Source organism: Macrotis lagotis, chromosome 3 (genome assembly GCF_037893015.1).
Source record: "Macrotis lagotis isolate mMagLag1 chromosome 3, bilby.v1.9.chrom.fasta, whole genome shotgun sequence".
NCBI lineage: Eukaryota > Metazoa > Chordata > Mammalia > Peramelemorphia > Peramelidae > Macrotis > Macrotis lagotis.
Genome location: NC_133660.1, coordinates 257,388,836 through 257,404,892, shown reverse-complemented (window position 1 = coordinate 257,404,892; position 16,057 = coordinate 257,388,836). Strand labels below are relative to the sequence as shown.

The 16,057-nt window shown below is 35.9% G+C and overlaps 1 protein-coding gene across 1 annotated transcript in view; it reads right to left on the bottom strand.

Moving 5' to 3' along the window:
* Nucleotides 1–274: 274 nt before the first annotated feature.
* Nucleotides 275–16,057, bottom strand: part of QSER1 (glutamine and serine rich 1) — a 101,948-nt gene continuing 86,165 nt past the window's right edge. The window contains exons 9-13 of the mRNA XM_074230435.1: nt 15,556–15,693; nt 13,759–13,856; nt 7,140–7,289; nt 5,415–5,510; nt 275–3,932 (exon numbers count right to left, since the gene is read on the bottom strand). Of these exons, the coding sequence (XP_074086536.1) occupies nt 3,792–3,932; nt 5,415–5,510; nt 7,140–7,289; nt 13,759–13,856; nt 15,556–15,693 (623 nt within the window). The 3' untranslated portion in view covers nt 275–3,791. The remainder of the gene's footprint in view (nt 3,933–5,414; nt 5,511–7,139; nt 7,290–13,758; nt 13,857–15,555; nt 15,694–16,057) is intronic.

Here is a 16,057-nt window from a genome sequence, read left to right as displayed (position 1 = left end):
GGCTTAGCAGATTTTCACTATGCATGGGATAAGAAGATGACTAAGGATCTTGATGGGCATTTTAAATTAAAGCAACAGTTCAATGTTCTGAATTTTTCTAAGATAAAATTGTAACTTTGCTATCAACAAAACTGAAATCAAGACAAGTTACTTAAAAGTCTTAAATTATGTCTCACTTTTCAAATGCAATCTAAAAGAAAGTCTTAAATTATGTCTCACTTTTCAAATGCAATCTAAAAGAAGGCTGCTTGTAAGAGAATACTTTAATTCACTTAGAAGAAAAAACAAATATCCAGAAAATGTTCAGTTTTATTGTTTAAAAATTGCTTTCATTTTAATGAATTAGTAACATCAAATGTGTATTATACAAAATTGTCCCTTCACATTTCCATACATATTATCATGGACCACTTGAAACTCTGGACTAAAAATGCATAAGGTTCCTTAGTATCCATAATTTCAGTTATTGTCATATAAATAAAAAGGTGATATGCAAAAGCATGCATTTAACATTGATGCAACAAGGTGTACATTGTGCAATAATGCACAGCTAGGTGTGCTGTTTTTGTGCCACTGACACAGATGGAAGCAATTGTCCTGGGATTTTTACATTCTCTTCAACAAACTGCCTTTCCGCCAACCTTTTCTGCTACTAGAGGTGGAAATAAGCTTTTAAAATACATAGATACAATAAACATTCTAGAATTTAAACACCTGAAGCAGTTTTCAAAGATATTACTGACCACTTGAAATCCTGCTGCTCTCCACTGACTTTTATGGGGTTTTGTCTTCAAAGTCACAACTCAAAATGAAGCAGCTTTTTTCAGGGAAAAACTTTTTTTTGCATGCTTTGAGAACTCAGTATTTTCTTTGAACAATAAAATACTTTTCATGCTGAGAAAAGCTTAGAATATTAGAAAATTCATCCATTATCACTTTTTTTATTTTGTAGTTTAAAGGAAGATTTGCAAATTTATGAAAAATATTTAAGACTTCTTTTTCCCAGGACTTCCCTATTCGATCTTGCAATGAAAACAAAATAACGAACGGTTGTTATTGTCACCATACCATGATGACTAGCAAACCATTAAGAATTTATGACTTTACTGCACGATCAAGGAAAAGGAGATTGGGCTAGGCTGGGGGAGAAGGTATGTATGTTTGGGAACAGTACCTCTTCTCCAATCAGATATTAGAAATTAAAAACAAAAACAAAACCACAGAAACGATGGTTTGTGCAATCTTTTTTCCTTCCACATATGTGTAGACAGGAAAATCTCATCTTGAAAATGTGGTGGTGGCAACAAGCAGATTCCGTCTTATTTAACTCAAGCTGCCATCATAAGCCTTGGAATTAGTATCTTTTCAGAAAAGTTCGGAACTGGTATTCAACAACATTTGTATTCAGTTAGTAAGGAAAAGTTCATTTATTAACATGACTTTTGGTTCTTTTCCCTAAGATCTGAGAGGAGAAATGTTGTTGTTGCTGCCTATATTGTTCAGCTCATTTGAGGACTGAGCTATTGTCTCAACTAGTATTCTTGGGTCCCCTCCATAGGCAAGCATACTGCAGTAATAGTGAACCACCCTCTAACCTTGTTTTTCTACATTTGGTGGGAAATGTACACCTGTTGGACTGAAGTGACTTAAGTTGCAAGCATACAGCTGAAAGTGAAATGGATGTCTTTATAGGAAGCAACTAAGAAAAAGTCTCACTTCTCAAGGATACGTCATGAAATAATTTGGACAACTTTGAGTCAAGCATTACCTAAAATGCAGAAATAAAAGTTTGACTAGAAATGCTACAAGAGACTGATTTGGGGTGAATGATGTGAAGGCTTATGTTTAGAAAAAATGGCATATTAACAACAGTTTTACTTTTTAAGAATCTCAATATAATTTTCTACTTTGAACTTTGTAAATGAGTTCTGTGCAGAGTCAATACTACCAGAGAGAAGTATGGCTGCTTCCTACATACATATGTTCCTCTCCACTTAGCAGAAATTAGTTTCACAATGCTCCTGCCTTTGACATTCTTTACTCTCAAATATGAGTCCAATAAGCAGTTATATAGTGCACCATTTTCATGGTAAAGAAGCTACCCTAAGCATTTTTTTAAAAGGAAACATCCAGAAATAGAACATTTCTCTTGTCATGAAACATATTGTTTTTGTCTTGTATCCAATTGTGTATAAGCATTTAAGCATTATTGCTTTAAATAACATGTTAAGTAATCAAGATCAAATACTGAATTCTCCCCCCCCCCCCATGCTACAAGGCGCTTTGACACAAATCAAACTGCTTGTCATCTTCAACTTGCAGCCACATTTATGAAGGTTTTAAGTATAATATGTCAGTTTGTTAATTCAAAACCAAGAAATTAGCAATAGCTACACAACCATGTCTTTTTTTTTTTGGGCACTGAGCAGTAAGACTGCTTTCTTGGCAGGAGTTAAGGCACTAAATGGTGGTAAAATAAACAAAAGTATGGTAGTTGACCATTTCTTAAAATCTTAAAAAAGGAGATATCTGAGTGACACTAGTAAATCTCTTCCAAACAAATAAGGCATCCTGTTGGCAAACAAAAATAAAAACAACATCATGAACCTAATACATTCACTGTCTGAGCAGAACTATTTGAAATGTCACAGCTATTAAAACTAAAGAAAGCTACAAAAGCATGTATAAAGGTTGAAAAGGCACCAAAAGGAGAACTCCACCACTTCCAGTTCTAAGAATGATGTAAGCTGTGTTCAACACTGCATATCATAATCAAGTCAATGACAAATTTGTTAACCAGAAAATAAGCCATAGTTAAGCTTTCATTTTAATAAATCAGTTAATCAAGTGCTAGTTTAATAAGAAATTTATTTTCCTATGCCAGAAAAATAACTGCAGTGTCTAACACAACTACATTTATGATGCAAAACTAGTCTAGTACTGAATGTATGTTCTGGTTAACACTGAAGCAAGTCTGGATAAACAAATCAGTTACTTCAAGATAGAAAGAGTTTACAATAGGAAGTCAACATATAAATGAATAAGGTTTACTGGAAACAATGCAAAGTGTATTACAAAGATATATGAAACAATTATAACCACAATATTTTCTCTGTGAAAAATACAACTATTAGTGAGATAAAATGTACAATTGAATTTTTTCCAAAGAAAAACAAGAGTATAAAGGAAAATACTTTTCTTCAAAACAGGGAAAATAGTATAGTTCATTGTTTTTCATTATAATATAATTTGACACAAAAAGCAGTCAAAGGATTGCACCAATTCCACATCCAGTTTCCTGAACATGTTCAGAGTAAAAGGAGTCCATACAGCAGAATGTGGTTTCTGAATTTGATGACGGTTATATTCTCTTAAAGAATGACACAACACACTAGCTGTTTACAAAATGTACAATACTCTCATTTTGGTGGCCAGATGTAAATGCAAATATATGCTTATTTTCACCCCTAGCTGTTGTTTGGCCAGAGGCAAGAAAAACTAAAAGTATTTAAGTGTTCTCTGTAGCAATAAAGAATTATATTTAGTGCATGCTTTATTGTTGTTCAAAAAACATTTCTGAAAATAACTGTTACCCAATAGTGTACAAAATAGAAAAATCATTTATCAGGATAAAAATGTGTTATAGGTCCGTTTACAAAGGAGGAATTTCCTCAGTAGGAACGAAGGTACAAGTTCCTTAATTGAAGAAGGTATGCATTGTCTGAAGAAATAGAAATTCTCTTTGAATTATTTTTCCTTCCGCATGTAGAAAAATGGCATTTTGGAAAATGTTATGAACAGTTTTGTTGGACAAAATTCAAAAGTTCTCCAAACTTTTCAAAAAGGTCCTCCACCCAATTTACATTTTTCATACAAAGCTGTACAATTTCTTCCTGTCCTAAATCTTCATTTTTTTTTTGCACAGATGAAATCTGAAGGAGAAAAATGGTCACATTAGTGTTCTTTGAATACTTCAATGTCTCCTAAATTTATTCTTCAAATATTTGAAACCAAATGCTTGTAGCCCAAACTAGTGCTAGATTGAGAAAATTTAAAACTATTCTAGACAGGGTGGCTAGAGCTCCGGCCCTGGAGTCAGGAGTACCTGAGTTCAAATCCAGCCTGGGACACTTGATAATTCCCTAGCTGTGTAGCCTTGGGCAAGCCACTTAACCCCATTGCCTTTTAAAAACTAAAAAACAAAACAAAACAAAAAACTCCAGCTCAATTAAAAAAAGAATCTGACACTGAGCAATGATTCTTTTGGGCAAGATTGGAAGAAAGACAAATCTATTATGACTGAGCAAGAACATAATAGAAGAAACTGGAAGAAAGGCAAATCTATTTATGTTTGGTCTCATAAAAGGGGCAATCTGCCTATCTGTACTCTTTCTGGGGTTTTTGAGTCTTACAAGCTTTCTCAAATGCAAATCATCTCTGACAATAGAAAATGTGCAATGATAGGTTCTTTCCATAATCAGTGGCTGGCACATTCTCAGTCAAGGACAATAATAATTGTAGAAGTAACACTTTATCACAATACAGGGAGAATAAGTCTTATTAAGTCTTCAGATGAAAAATATGAATGTTTTTATAAGGACCTCTCAAAAGTTCCTCATATCCTCCTAAATGTGTTAAGTCACAATGGCCAAGTCAGATACAAATTTCAAATCTCTTCTTAGTATTAAAAATTCCCCTAGGATCATTTCTTCCCCAAATTATTGCTGTGCTTTCACCATACTTCACTACTTGATAAACACAGTTGGATCTGATCAAATTAATTAAAGCTATTCTAGGATCACTCAGTATTATGTTTCAGGCATTATTTGCATTTGTATTTATTTGTATTAGTATTTATATTTGCTTGACAAACACTGAGGGGGGGAAGTAGAAATCAGATACCAACAACATAGTTTATATGTGATTTCTGAGCAAGTTTGATGTACTCTCAATCGAACTACTGAAAAAAATTGATTCATACATTTCAAATGATATTCATTTTAACAGTCCTGAGCTAGGGCTAGTTTAAGTACTAAAAAGGGAAGACTATTGTTGAACAGTTGCTATGGGCAACTTAAATGCTCACCTTTGAGTAGAAAAAAGTGAAGCATTAATTTATATTGAAATTACTAGCACCTACTAGTAACTTGGAAAAGGCACCAATCAGGATGCCTTATTGTGTAAAGCAATTAGATTGGTGAGCTTTGAGTCTGAGCAAAAAAAAAAAAAAACAACAACCCAACAAAAGGTAGAATTTTAAATATCCATTACCCAAAGACAATTTGAAGGCAAATATTCTTTGGCTTTTTCTGCTATATTTATACTAAAAGAAACCACTATTAGCTGTAGTCTTAAAATAGTTTTTTAAAAGCATAATTTATAAATGAATAACAAAAGAAATAAAAGGCACTTACCTCCTCTTTACATCTCAGATAAATATGGTATTTGTAATGATGAAGAGAATGATATAAAGAATACAACTGTATTTTTTCTGGATCTACAGCAAACTCCTATAAAAATATTATTATATTCATTGAATATTACAATATCTCCAAAACTTATTCTTCAAATATTTGTAACTCAAATTAGTGGTGAATTGAGAAAATTCAGACTATTCTAGTTTAGGTCAATTAAAATAGGATCTGACACTAAGCAATGAGCTTATAGATAAATACTTGACACAAGAATACTTTTACAAAAATACTGACTCAATTTCAATTCTGGAACCAAGTTATCTGAAGGAAATCTGGCAGAAGGCAAATTAAGTGCATTGTTTGCTAGTTCAAATTGAGAATGAATACCAATCCTTCCTTTGATAGCTACCAAAGGAAGAGGCTCCTGTCAGTGAGCTCAAGATGGGATACAAAAGCTCCATATTTTGCTTTGCCAAGAAAGGAGATCACTTCAATTTTTTGAGGAGTAAAAGAGGGAGTTCAGGATGGGAAGAGAACTCACAACAGGGAGACTCCATTTTCTTGGCCAAGTGGGACTATTTATCAAACAGGGAAAGAAAGGGATGTGTGAAATTAGAACTGAGGGAGGGAGAAGGTTGGAAACTGCCCATGGAGAACAAGCAGATGTTCATGACTTCCTTATTCATATCTAGAGCTTGTGAGGAGGTGCTAAGAAAGTAGATGGTGAAAAAGATCCAGGTCTAAGAACTCAGGGACAAAGACACTGCCAAGGACCTGAAGGGGCTGGCTTATTGATTAAGTCTGAGAAGGAAGGAAAGTGAATTTAATTTAAAGAACCCAATGAATGCAGAATCCTAGTGTATGATAAAACCCAAATCCTAATTATGGAAGAAAGGACTTGCTTGACAAACACTGAGGGGGAAAAGTAGAAATCAGATACCAACAGCCCAAGCAGCCCTTAAGAGTGGCTTAAAGGGGCGGCTAAGTGGCACAGTGGATAAAGCACCGCCCTGGAGTCAGGAGTACCTGGGTTCAAAGCTGTGTGGCCTTGGGCAAGCCACTTAACCCCATTTGCCTTGCAAAAAAAAAAAAAAAAAACCCGCTAAAAAAAAGAGAGTGGCTTAAAAAATGGAGACAAACATACATTTATCTTGGGGAATGGCTAAACCACGTTACATAAATATACTGGAAAATTATTGTACTATTAAAAAATGATGAAATGAACAGTTTCAAGGGAAACTAAGACCACTTCCCAACTAGGAAAACAACTTCTAAAATGACAATAGCATTATATAAAGAAAAACAACTTTGAAAGACTTTAAGAACTTCCAAAAGCCTAACGTTAAAACCTATCACCTCCTGCCAGAGGTGATAGACTAAAAAAAAAAGCAGCAGGAATCGTACATTTTTTTGGACATGGCCAATGCAGGAATTTTTAGTAGATTTGTTATATAAGGTTTTCTTCATTGGGAGGAGAAAAAAATAAAAGCTTATTAAAAAGAAGTCAATCTAGCAGAAGTTGGTCAAATTGGGAAAAAAAGGATACATGGAAGATGATGAGTAGACTTAGAGAGACTAAAAGGACAAAGGAAGAATGAGGAAGGGGAACTTCAGAGATAAGAATCTTGGAGGAAAGAGGCCTTTAGGGTAGACTGAAAAGCAGTAGAGGAGAGCAGTTGAGATAGAAATCGAAGAGAAAACGGCTCACTATCACATGACACTTACCTGTGTTGATTTAGTGGTTGATTTGGAAGTCCTAAGTGTTTTCTTGTTATAAGATTTTCCATTCATTTTTATTTTAGAAATAGATCCTCCACTTTTTGCTTTAGAGTCCCGAGTAACTACTGTTAATTCAGGAAAATTTTCCAAAGCATTCTTTAAAGGGAAAAAAACAAAATAAATAATGCTTGCAGGAAGACAATATGCACTTTTAAAAAATCAATTAAAAATGGATGAGAAATTGAAATTTGGCATTAGAATATAGTTTTTAAATGGGGGGAGGGAGAGAGAGGTGGGACAGAGGACCAACGCTACTGGAAAGAAAAGAAAGTAGGTTGCTTCAGGTATATGCAGAATGTTAAATCCAGTGTAGGCTTTTATGTCTGATATCTGAGATGAAAAATCCATCTGGTAATTATGAAAAGGAATTCCTTGTTCAAGTCATTTATTCTTCTAGAAGAAAAAGCATAATCAACACCCAGCAAGTGTCTGAGGTCTCCCTTATATGTACCAGGCAGTGCAGTCTCATGAGAAGAGCCTCAGAAAGAGAGTAGGAAAACCCTGGTTTCATTTCTTGCATTGCTGCTTTTTTCCTGTGAGATCATGGTTAGCATCTCAATTCCCAATTCCCTTCTAGTTCTAAATTCTCTGACCTTAAGATGATTTTTTCTCTGTATTTACATATTTAATACAATTAAATCTAAATCATTTTTCTGAATTCAATCCTGTCATTCTTTGGTTCAACCCCACAGACTTCTTCATCAAAGTAACCAGTATTTTCAGACCAGACCAAAATGAGTCAATCAACAGCCAATCAAATGAGACAAGCCTCCAGATTTCCTTACTACCTCTCTGCTAATAGCTCTGATACAATCTACCGGCCTGCTCCGCAGAGAGGGAGGCCCATGCCATTATGACATACATAATAGTGCTGCCGTGTGCTGAGGAGGGCTGGGGCTCCCGGAGAATGAAGGGACTTATCTTGATCACCCCCCTTCCCCACTGTGGCATCCCAAGGGACACAAAATGAAGACCACCTTCCCAGGCAGTGTGGTCCTGAGTCACGCCCAAGTTATCTCACTTTTATAAACCTGCTTTCTACAAACACAAGCCACCTACACATCACAGGCAAAATGAGCAGAAACTTTAAATGAGGGTACTGGGGCAGCTGGTGGTGCAGTGGATAGAACAGCAATCCTGGAGTCTTGAGTTCAAATCCAGCCTCAATAATTAATAACTACCTAGCTGTGTGACCTTGGACAACTCCCCCTCACCCGCCAAAGAGGGTATCAATGTGAGAGATGAGGGGTAGAAACACCTTTTCATGGTTGAGAGGTCATGCACATTCTGACATTCACAACTCTGCATCCTTTCATTCTGACTAAAAATAAAAAGAATATTGAAGGCAAACAGTATGACTCAAAGGATGTCAACAAGCTCAAAATTGCATGCCATCATTTATCACTATGAGAATAAAGGGATGAACTATTCCAATAAAATACATGTACAATTCATAATTTGGTCTGATAAACTTCTTATATACTACTACAACAACTCTAGAATTCAATGACTTTCCTTAGTCAGACACTTAGTATTTCTAGACATCTAGTGTGCCACTGAACACACAATTTGCATATTTTTTCACAAATGAACCATACTTTTCCCTTGTGAAATAAGGAAAGCAAAAGTTTCATCTTCACTAGGCAATAGGATTTTTTGCCCACTATTAGTTATCAATAATTTCTCTAGTCCCTCTTAATTTTTTTATTATTTTTTATTTATTTATTTATTTAGGATTTTGCAAGGCAAATGGGGTTAAGTGACTTGCCCAAGGCCACACAGCTAGGTAATTATTAAGTGTCTAAGACCAGATTTTAACCCAGGTACTCCTGACTCCAGGGCCGGTGCTTTATCCACTGCGCCACCTAGCCGCCCCCTCTTAATTTTTTTAAAGTCTGTCCTTTTATCAAAAATTACCATATTGCCTTTCATTTTTTCATATGTATTCCTTCTCCTAAATTATTTGTGAACACAATTATTCTGCAACCAAAAATGAAGTTTAATGACTAAACACTGATTCTAAACAAAGTTGGGATGCAGTGAATGTTGGGCTTTCATGGAGACAAAAAGACAACTTTCAAGATATCTTTCTGAAAACTTCAGTATATCAAGAGACATCTGAAACAAATTTCCTAAGACAAAGAAAACAATGGTTTCAGCACTGATATCTAAAAACATTCAATAAGACTATTTTGGGAAGATGTTATAAGCATTTATTTCAGAAGTATATGAAATAGGTATTGGAGCTGTATTTTAAAAACTAAAAAGCAATTTAACATTCTGCCAAAAAAGTACAATAACTTTGATACTGTGTCTTTAAAGTTAGCTTAAAAGATAAATATCCATTTCAATTAATAATTGGGAGCTTTCTATTTAAATATTTTTAATTATCTTTATAGGTTCTTAAACCACAAGAAACACAATTCCTTTCAGAGAGCTCTCATAAAAGCCAACCAGAACTACTATTCATCTATGAATTTCATCAATATGAAAATAAAGGAATTTCGAGACTTACTGTGCAAGTTTAACACATTTAGTCAAGTAATAAGAGTCCTGGTCAATCAACCCTAAAAAGATTTGTCCAAAGGATTAATGTGTAAGAGTGGTGGTGTCTTTGAAAAATGCCATTGCACTCTCATAAATCCTCAACTTTTCTATATATGACTAGCAAGATACAGCAGGAAGAGTTAGAAAGAGAAATCCCATTCAAAGGAACGTCAGATAATATAAAATACTTAGCATTAGTATGGGAGTCTATTTGCCAAGGAAGACTCAGAAACTTTTTGAAAACAATTATAAAACACTTCCCACACAAATTAAATCAGATTTAAATAACTGGGTAAACATCAACTGCTCATGGATAGGTTGAGCTAATATAATAAAAATGACAATTCTACCAAAACTAAACTGTTTAGTGCCCTACCAATCAAAATTCCAAAAAATTACTTTAATGAGTTAGAAAAAGTTGTAAGTAAATTCATATGGAAAAATAAAAAGTCAAGAATTTCCAGGGATTTAATGAAAAAAAAGTGCAAAAGAAGGGGGTTTAGCCCTACCTGATCTAAAATTATATTATAAAGCATCATTCACTAAAACTGTCTGGTATTGGCTAAGAAATAGAGTGGTGGACCAGTGGAATAGACTAGGTGTAAAAGCAGGAGATGATTATAGTAATCTGCTGTTTGATAAACCCAAAGAGTCCAGCTATTGGGATAAAAACTCTCTCTTTGCTGGGAAAGTTGGAAGTTAGCATGGAAGAAACTTAGATTAGACCAACACCTCACACTTTATACCAAGATAAGATCCGAATGGATACAGGATTTAGACATAAAAAAACAATACTGTAAGCAAACTAGAAGATCAAAGATTAGTTTACCTGTCAGATCTATGGACAGGGAAACAGTTTGTGACTAAGGAAGAGATGGAGAACATCACTAAAAACAAACTAGATGATTTCAATTACATTAAATTAAAAAGCTTTTGTACAGACAAAAACCACTGTAACCAAGATCAAAAGAAATGTGCAAACTGGGAAACAATCTGTACAACTAATGCTTCTGACAAAGGACTCATTTCTAAAATACAGTGAACTGAATCAAATTAAAAAAAAAGCCATTCCTCAATTGACAAATGGTCAAAGGCAAATATGCAAAGGCAATTTACAGATGAGATCAAAGCAATCCATAGTCATATGAAAAATTCTCTAAATCATTACTTATTAGAGAAATGCAAATTAAAGCTTCTCTGAGGTACCACCTCACACCTCTCAGACTGGTCAATATGACCAGAAAGGATAATGATCATTGTTGGAAGGGTTGTAGGAATTCTGGGACACTATTACACTGTTAGTGGAGCTGTGAACTCATCCAACCCTTCTGGAGAGAAATTTGGAGCTATGCCCAAAGGGCAACAAAAATGTGCATACCCTTTGATCCAGCAATATCACTACTGGGTCTATACCCTGAAAAGAAATAATGAAAAAGGGTGAAAACATCACTTGTACAAAAAATATTCCTAGCAGCCCTGTTGGTAGTGGCAAAGAATTGGAAATTAATAAATGTCCTTCAATTGGGGAATGGCTTAGCAAACTGGCATATGTATGTCATGGAACACTACTGTTCTATTAGAAACCAGGAGGGACAGGATTTCAGGGAAGCCTGGAGGGATTTGCATGAAGTGATGCTGAGTACACCCTAATAGCAACATGGGGGTAACCATCAACCTTGATGGACTTGCTCATTCCATGAGTTCAACAATCAGGGACAATTTGGAGCTCTCTACAATGGAGAATACCATCTGTATCCAAGGAAAGAACTGTGGAGTTTGGACAAAGACCAAAGACTATCACCTTTAATTTATTTATTTATTTTTTTAATTAAAGATTTTATTTGAGTTTTACAATTTTTCTCTCAATCTTACCCCCCCCCCACAGAAAGCAATCTCTCAGTCTTTATTTTGTTTCCATGTTGTACATTGATCCAAATTGTGTGTGATGAGAGAGAAATCACATCCTTAAGGAAGAAACAAAAAGTATAAGAGATAACAAGATCAGACAATAAGATATCTGTTCTTTTTTTCTAAATTAAAGGGAATAATCCTTGAACTTTGTTCAAACTTCACGGCTCTTTATCTGGATACAGATGGTATTCTCCACTGCAGACAGCCCAAAATTGTCCCTGATTGTTGCACTGATGAAAGGAGCGAATCTATCAAGGCTGAACACCACCCCATGTTGATATTAGGGTATACAGTGTTTTTCTGGTTCTGCTCATCTCACTCAGCATCAGTTCATGCAAATCCCTCCAGGCTTTCCCCGAACTCCCATCCCTCCTGGTTTCTAATAGAACAATAGTGGTCCACATATACCACAGTCTGCTAAGCCATTCCCTGACTGAAGGACGTTTACTTGATTTTCAATTCTTTGCCACCACAAACAGGGCTGCTATGACTATTTTCGTACAAGTGATGTTTTTATCCTTTTTCATCATCTCTTCAGGGTACTGGTATTGCTGGATCAAAGGGTATGCACATTTTTGTTGTCCTTTGGGCATAGTTCCAAATTTCTCTCCAGAAAGGTTGGATGAGTTCACAGCTCCACCAACAGTGTAATAAGTGTCCCAGATTTCCCATAACCCTTCCAACAACGATCAATTATCCTTTCTGGTCATATTGGCTAGAAAAAAATCCCTGACATCTTGTCGTCTGATCTTGCTATGTCTTATATTTTATGTTTCTTCCTAAAGGATATGATTTCTCTCTCATCACACTCAATTTGGATCAACGTATACCATGGAATCAATGTAAAGACTGACAGACTGCCTTCTGGGGGGGGGGGGGGGCGGGGGGAGGGAAGTAAGATTAGGGGGAAAATTGTAAAACTCAAAATAAATAAAATTTTTAAAAAAATGCCACTGCATTGCAAGATAATTTTAGCTTAATAAAAACTTCCATTTTTGTTTTTATGGCCTAAATTAACTATGTTGATACATTAATTAATTAATAATGAAATAAACATGTTCTGATTTTTGCATGTGGCCTGGCATCTTCCCCAACAGTACCTTCCTGTTCATGGTTTTGGATACCTAGATGCTCTTAGGGAGAAGTATAAGTTTGTACTAAAAGTCAGAAATAGGGATGAGAAACAATGCCCTGGCACCCACATCCTTTACCTTCACATTGGAGCTGTCTCCAATAGGGGTAATAGGGGTGCATGGCTGCAGAATGGAGGCAAGTGACCTTTCAGCAAGTGTGTGAAAATTTGTAAAACTCCCCTCCATTCAAAGATCTCATCAAAAGTATATAGCTTATAGCCAAACATTACAGTTAAAGGGCACAAATACTTGTTATCAAAGGAGCAGAAATGTGTAATGGAAAGGGGTCCTCAAGCCCACTTCTTTGCCTCATGTTCTATCTCTGATTCAGCCTGGCACAGACACCCTGAAAATCTTTCAGGAAGACTGAAGTTCAAATTCCACCTCAGATACTCACTGGATACATGATCCTGGGAAGACCAATCTCTCTGAACCTCAATGTTCTCATTTTTAAAATAAGCTTAGTCACAGCCCCTATTTCCTAGGGCTGCTGTGAGGAATCAGTGAGAAAACATGCAGAGAGCTCTGCATAATTGAAGGTCCAAGAAAAGCAAGTTGCTCTCTAAAATGACTATCTGTGGAGCAGGGACTGATAGGCATTGGGTATGGGGGGCTATTCTCAACAGGAGTTTCCTGTATTAATGAGGTCTGCCTGTCTGTCTGTCTCTCTCTCTCTCTCGCTTTCTCTCTCTCTCTCTCTCTCACACACACACACACACACACACACACACACACACACACACACCCTGTGTAAAGTGTGTATTGGGGTGTGCATGTGCTTGACAGGGGTGTGTGTGTGTGTGTGCGTGTACACACAAAGATGTTGAAAACATTCACTTAGGAGAATAATTAAAACTGAACATCAGTTCTGCAGTGAATGTAGACACTTGGCTTCTCAGTAGAAAAAGCAGAGAATGCCTATTACAAATCTTCCCTTTCATCAGGCATAAATCCAGCTCGGCCCAAGGAGATACCTTCAGTGACTGTTCCAAAGGAAGCTTCAGAAGCAGTCGCCTTCTGCTATCGTTCAGCATACTATCAATTTTCTTCATATGTGGCAAAAGTAGTTCATCTGAAATAGAATCAAAATGTAACATAGTTAAAGGATACACCATTAAGCAGGAAATACCTGAATAATTAATTACAAAACATGTAATACATTGAAATATTTTGGATATGCAAGCTTCAAGGATCAATATTAAAGGAGTCTACTCCCAATATTTAGAATTAAGGACTGACAATGACTGTTCTTAACAGGAGAGCTGTATGCCTTAAAAAAAAAAAAAACAAAAAAACCAACAACAACAACTAGATTTTTCATCTCATTTGCTTTTACATCTCCTCTATTATCTCATTCTTTTTTTTTTTTAAAGGTTTTTGTAAGGCAAATTGGGATTAAGTGGCTTGCCCAAGGCCACACAGCTAAGCAATTATTAAGTGTCTGAGGCCAGATTTGAACTCAGGTACTCCTGACTCCAGGGCTGGTGCTTTATCCATTACACCACCTAGCCACCCCTGGACTTGTTCTTCTTAGCAGAACAATAATCAAATAGAATTCTAAAGGACTTATGATAGAAAATAGTGGAAACTTATAGACTGAATACAGACCAAAACATACTATTTTCAATTTCTAAAATTTGTTGTTTTTCTCTCACTTTTTTTCATTTTTGTTCTGATTTTTCTTTTACAACATGATTAATATGGAAATATGTTTAACATAGTTATCCATGTATAACCTATATTAGATTATTCTAAGTAGACAATGTAGGGGGAAAAATCAGTCATTTTTTTGACAAGTACAAAAAGACCTTCAAAGACTTAGGAATTTTAAAAAGTAAATAATTAACTTTAGAAGTCATCTAAGGGTCAGTTCATACAAGACTTTGGAAGCTAGAGTTCAAGTAGAAATGTGAACTTACTTTCCTGCTACTAACTTCATGTACTAGGAAAATAGTATCTGATGGGGTTTTTCTGAAACCTGAATTCTAGGCTTATTGCTGGCTTAGGCTTCTTTTTTTTCTTTAGGTTTTTGCAAGGCAAGTGGTGTTAAGTGGCTTGCCCAAGGCCACACAGCTAGTGTCTGAGGCTGAATTTGAACCCAGGTACTCCTGACTCCAGGGCTGGTGCTTTATCCACTGCGCCACCTAGCTGCCCCTAGGCTTAAGCCTCTGCTAGACTAGATGATTGAGATCTGTGAGATATTCAAAACAGTCAATTATATAAATCTCTACAAATTTTAGATGTGAGATATTTCACTAGCTAGGGCCTAAGAAAGAGGAAGGAAAAAAATAGCCCACAGAAGGTAAGAGGGAGGGGGAGAAGAAGAAAAGTATCAATAATTAGATATTAATTACATTTCATAACAATTAATCTGGAATTCTTTCTTGTTTTTTTATGATTATACCTATATGTTGGTAGTATCAAAAATATGCTCAATTATTTGAAATGATTTTCTGTAACCTATGGTACATACATTTGACAACACAAGCTGAAAATTCTGTATGATAACTCCTAATTGGAGAACTCTGGGTTGAAATATCTAGGACTAAACTATTCATTGTCTGCAGCAAAAGTAACCTCTATACTAGTAAAAAGTATTCAAGATGTATCACTACATCTTCCCACTGTGATAGTAGTGGTCAATCTACCCAAAGGCCAGATTTGTTTGACAGGATGACCCAGATAAGGAATGTACTGCAGACAAGTCATACACCCTCTGCCCCGACCAGAGAACCACCCATAAGCTTGATGTCTCAGCGATCGCTACATACCATTGCTCTTCTCCAAGGCCTGCATTGTGTCTGCGTCTAAGGCGATGCTCACAAGCAGCTCTATGTAGCTCCTGAAGGTTTCCTTCATAGCCCGGGTGTTCAAAAACCGGGGGACGGAAGGAGCTGGAGGGTCAAATTCTAAAAAAAACAGACATTATTTTAAAAGTGGAAATACGCTTTCTTTTTCATCTCAAAAACCCTAGTTACTGTTGAGAAAAATCAACACCAATATAAAAGAAAAGAACAAAGGTGGCAGAAGACTTCTCACAACTTTGGCTCCACTGAGTTTCCCTGACCAGCAGGGTGACCCTGGGGACTGCCCATCATGCATGTAGTCTCTTCTTCCACCTTCCAGTTCTCTAAAGGGGAGGACAACCTGGTATTATATCTTTAACTCCAGTGGAGATCACAGATACACTCACCCCCTATGCCAATGTGGGAGGGTTTTATTCCCCCCCATCCCTTTACACAGAACTCTGGCAATGGCACAAAAGCATGTAAA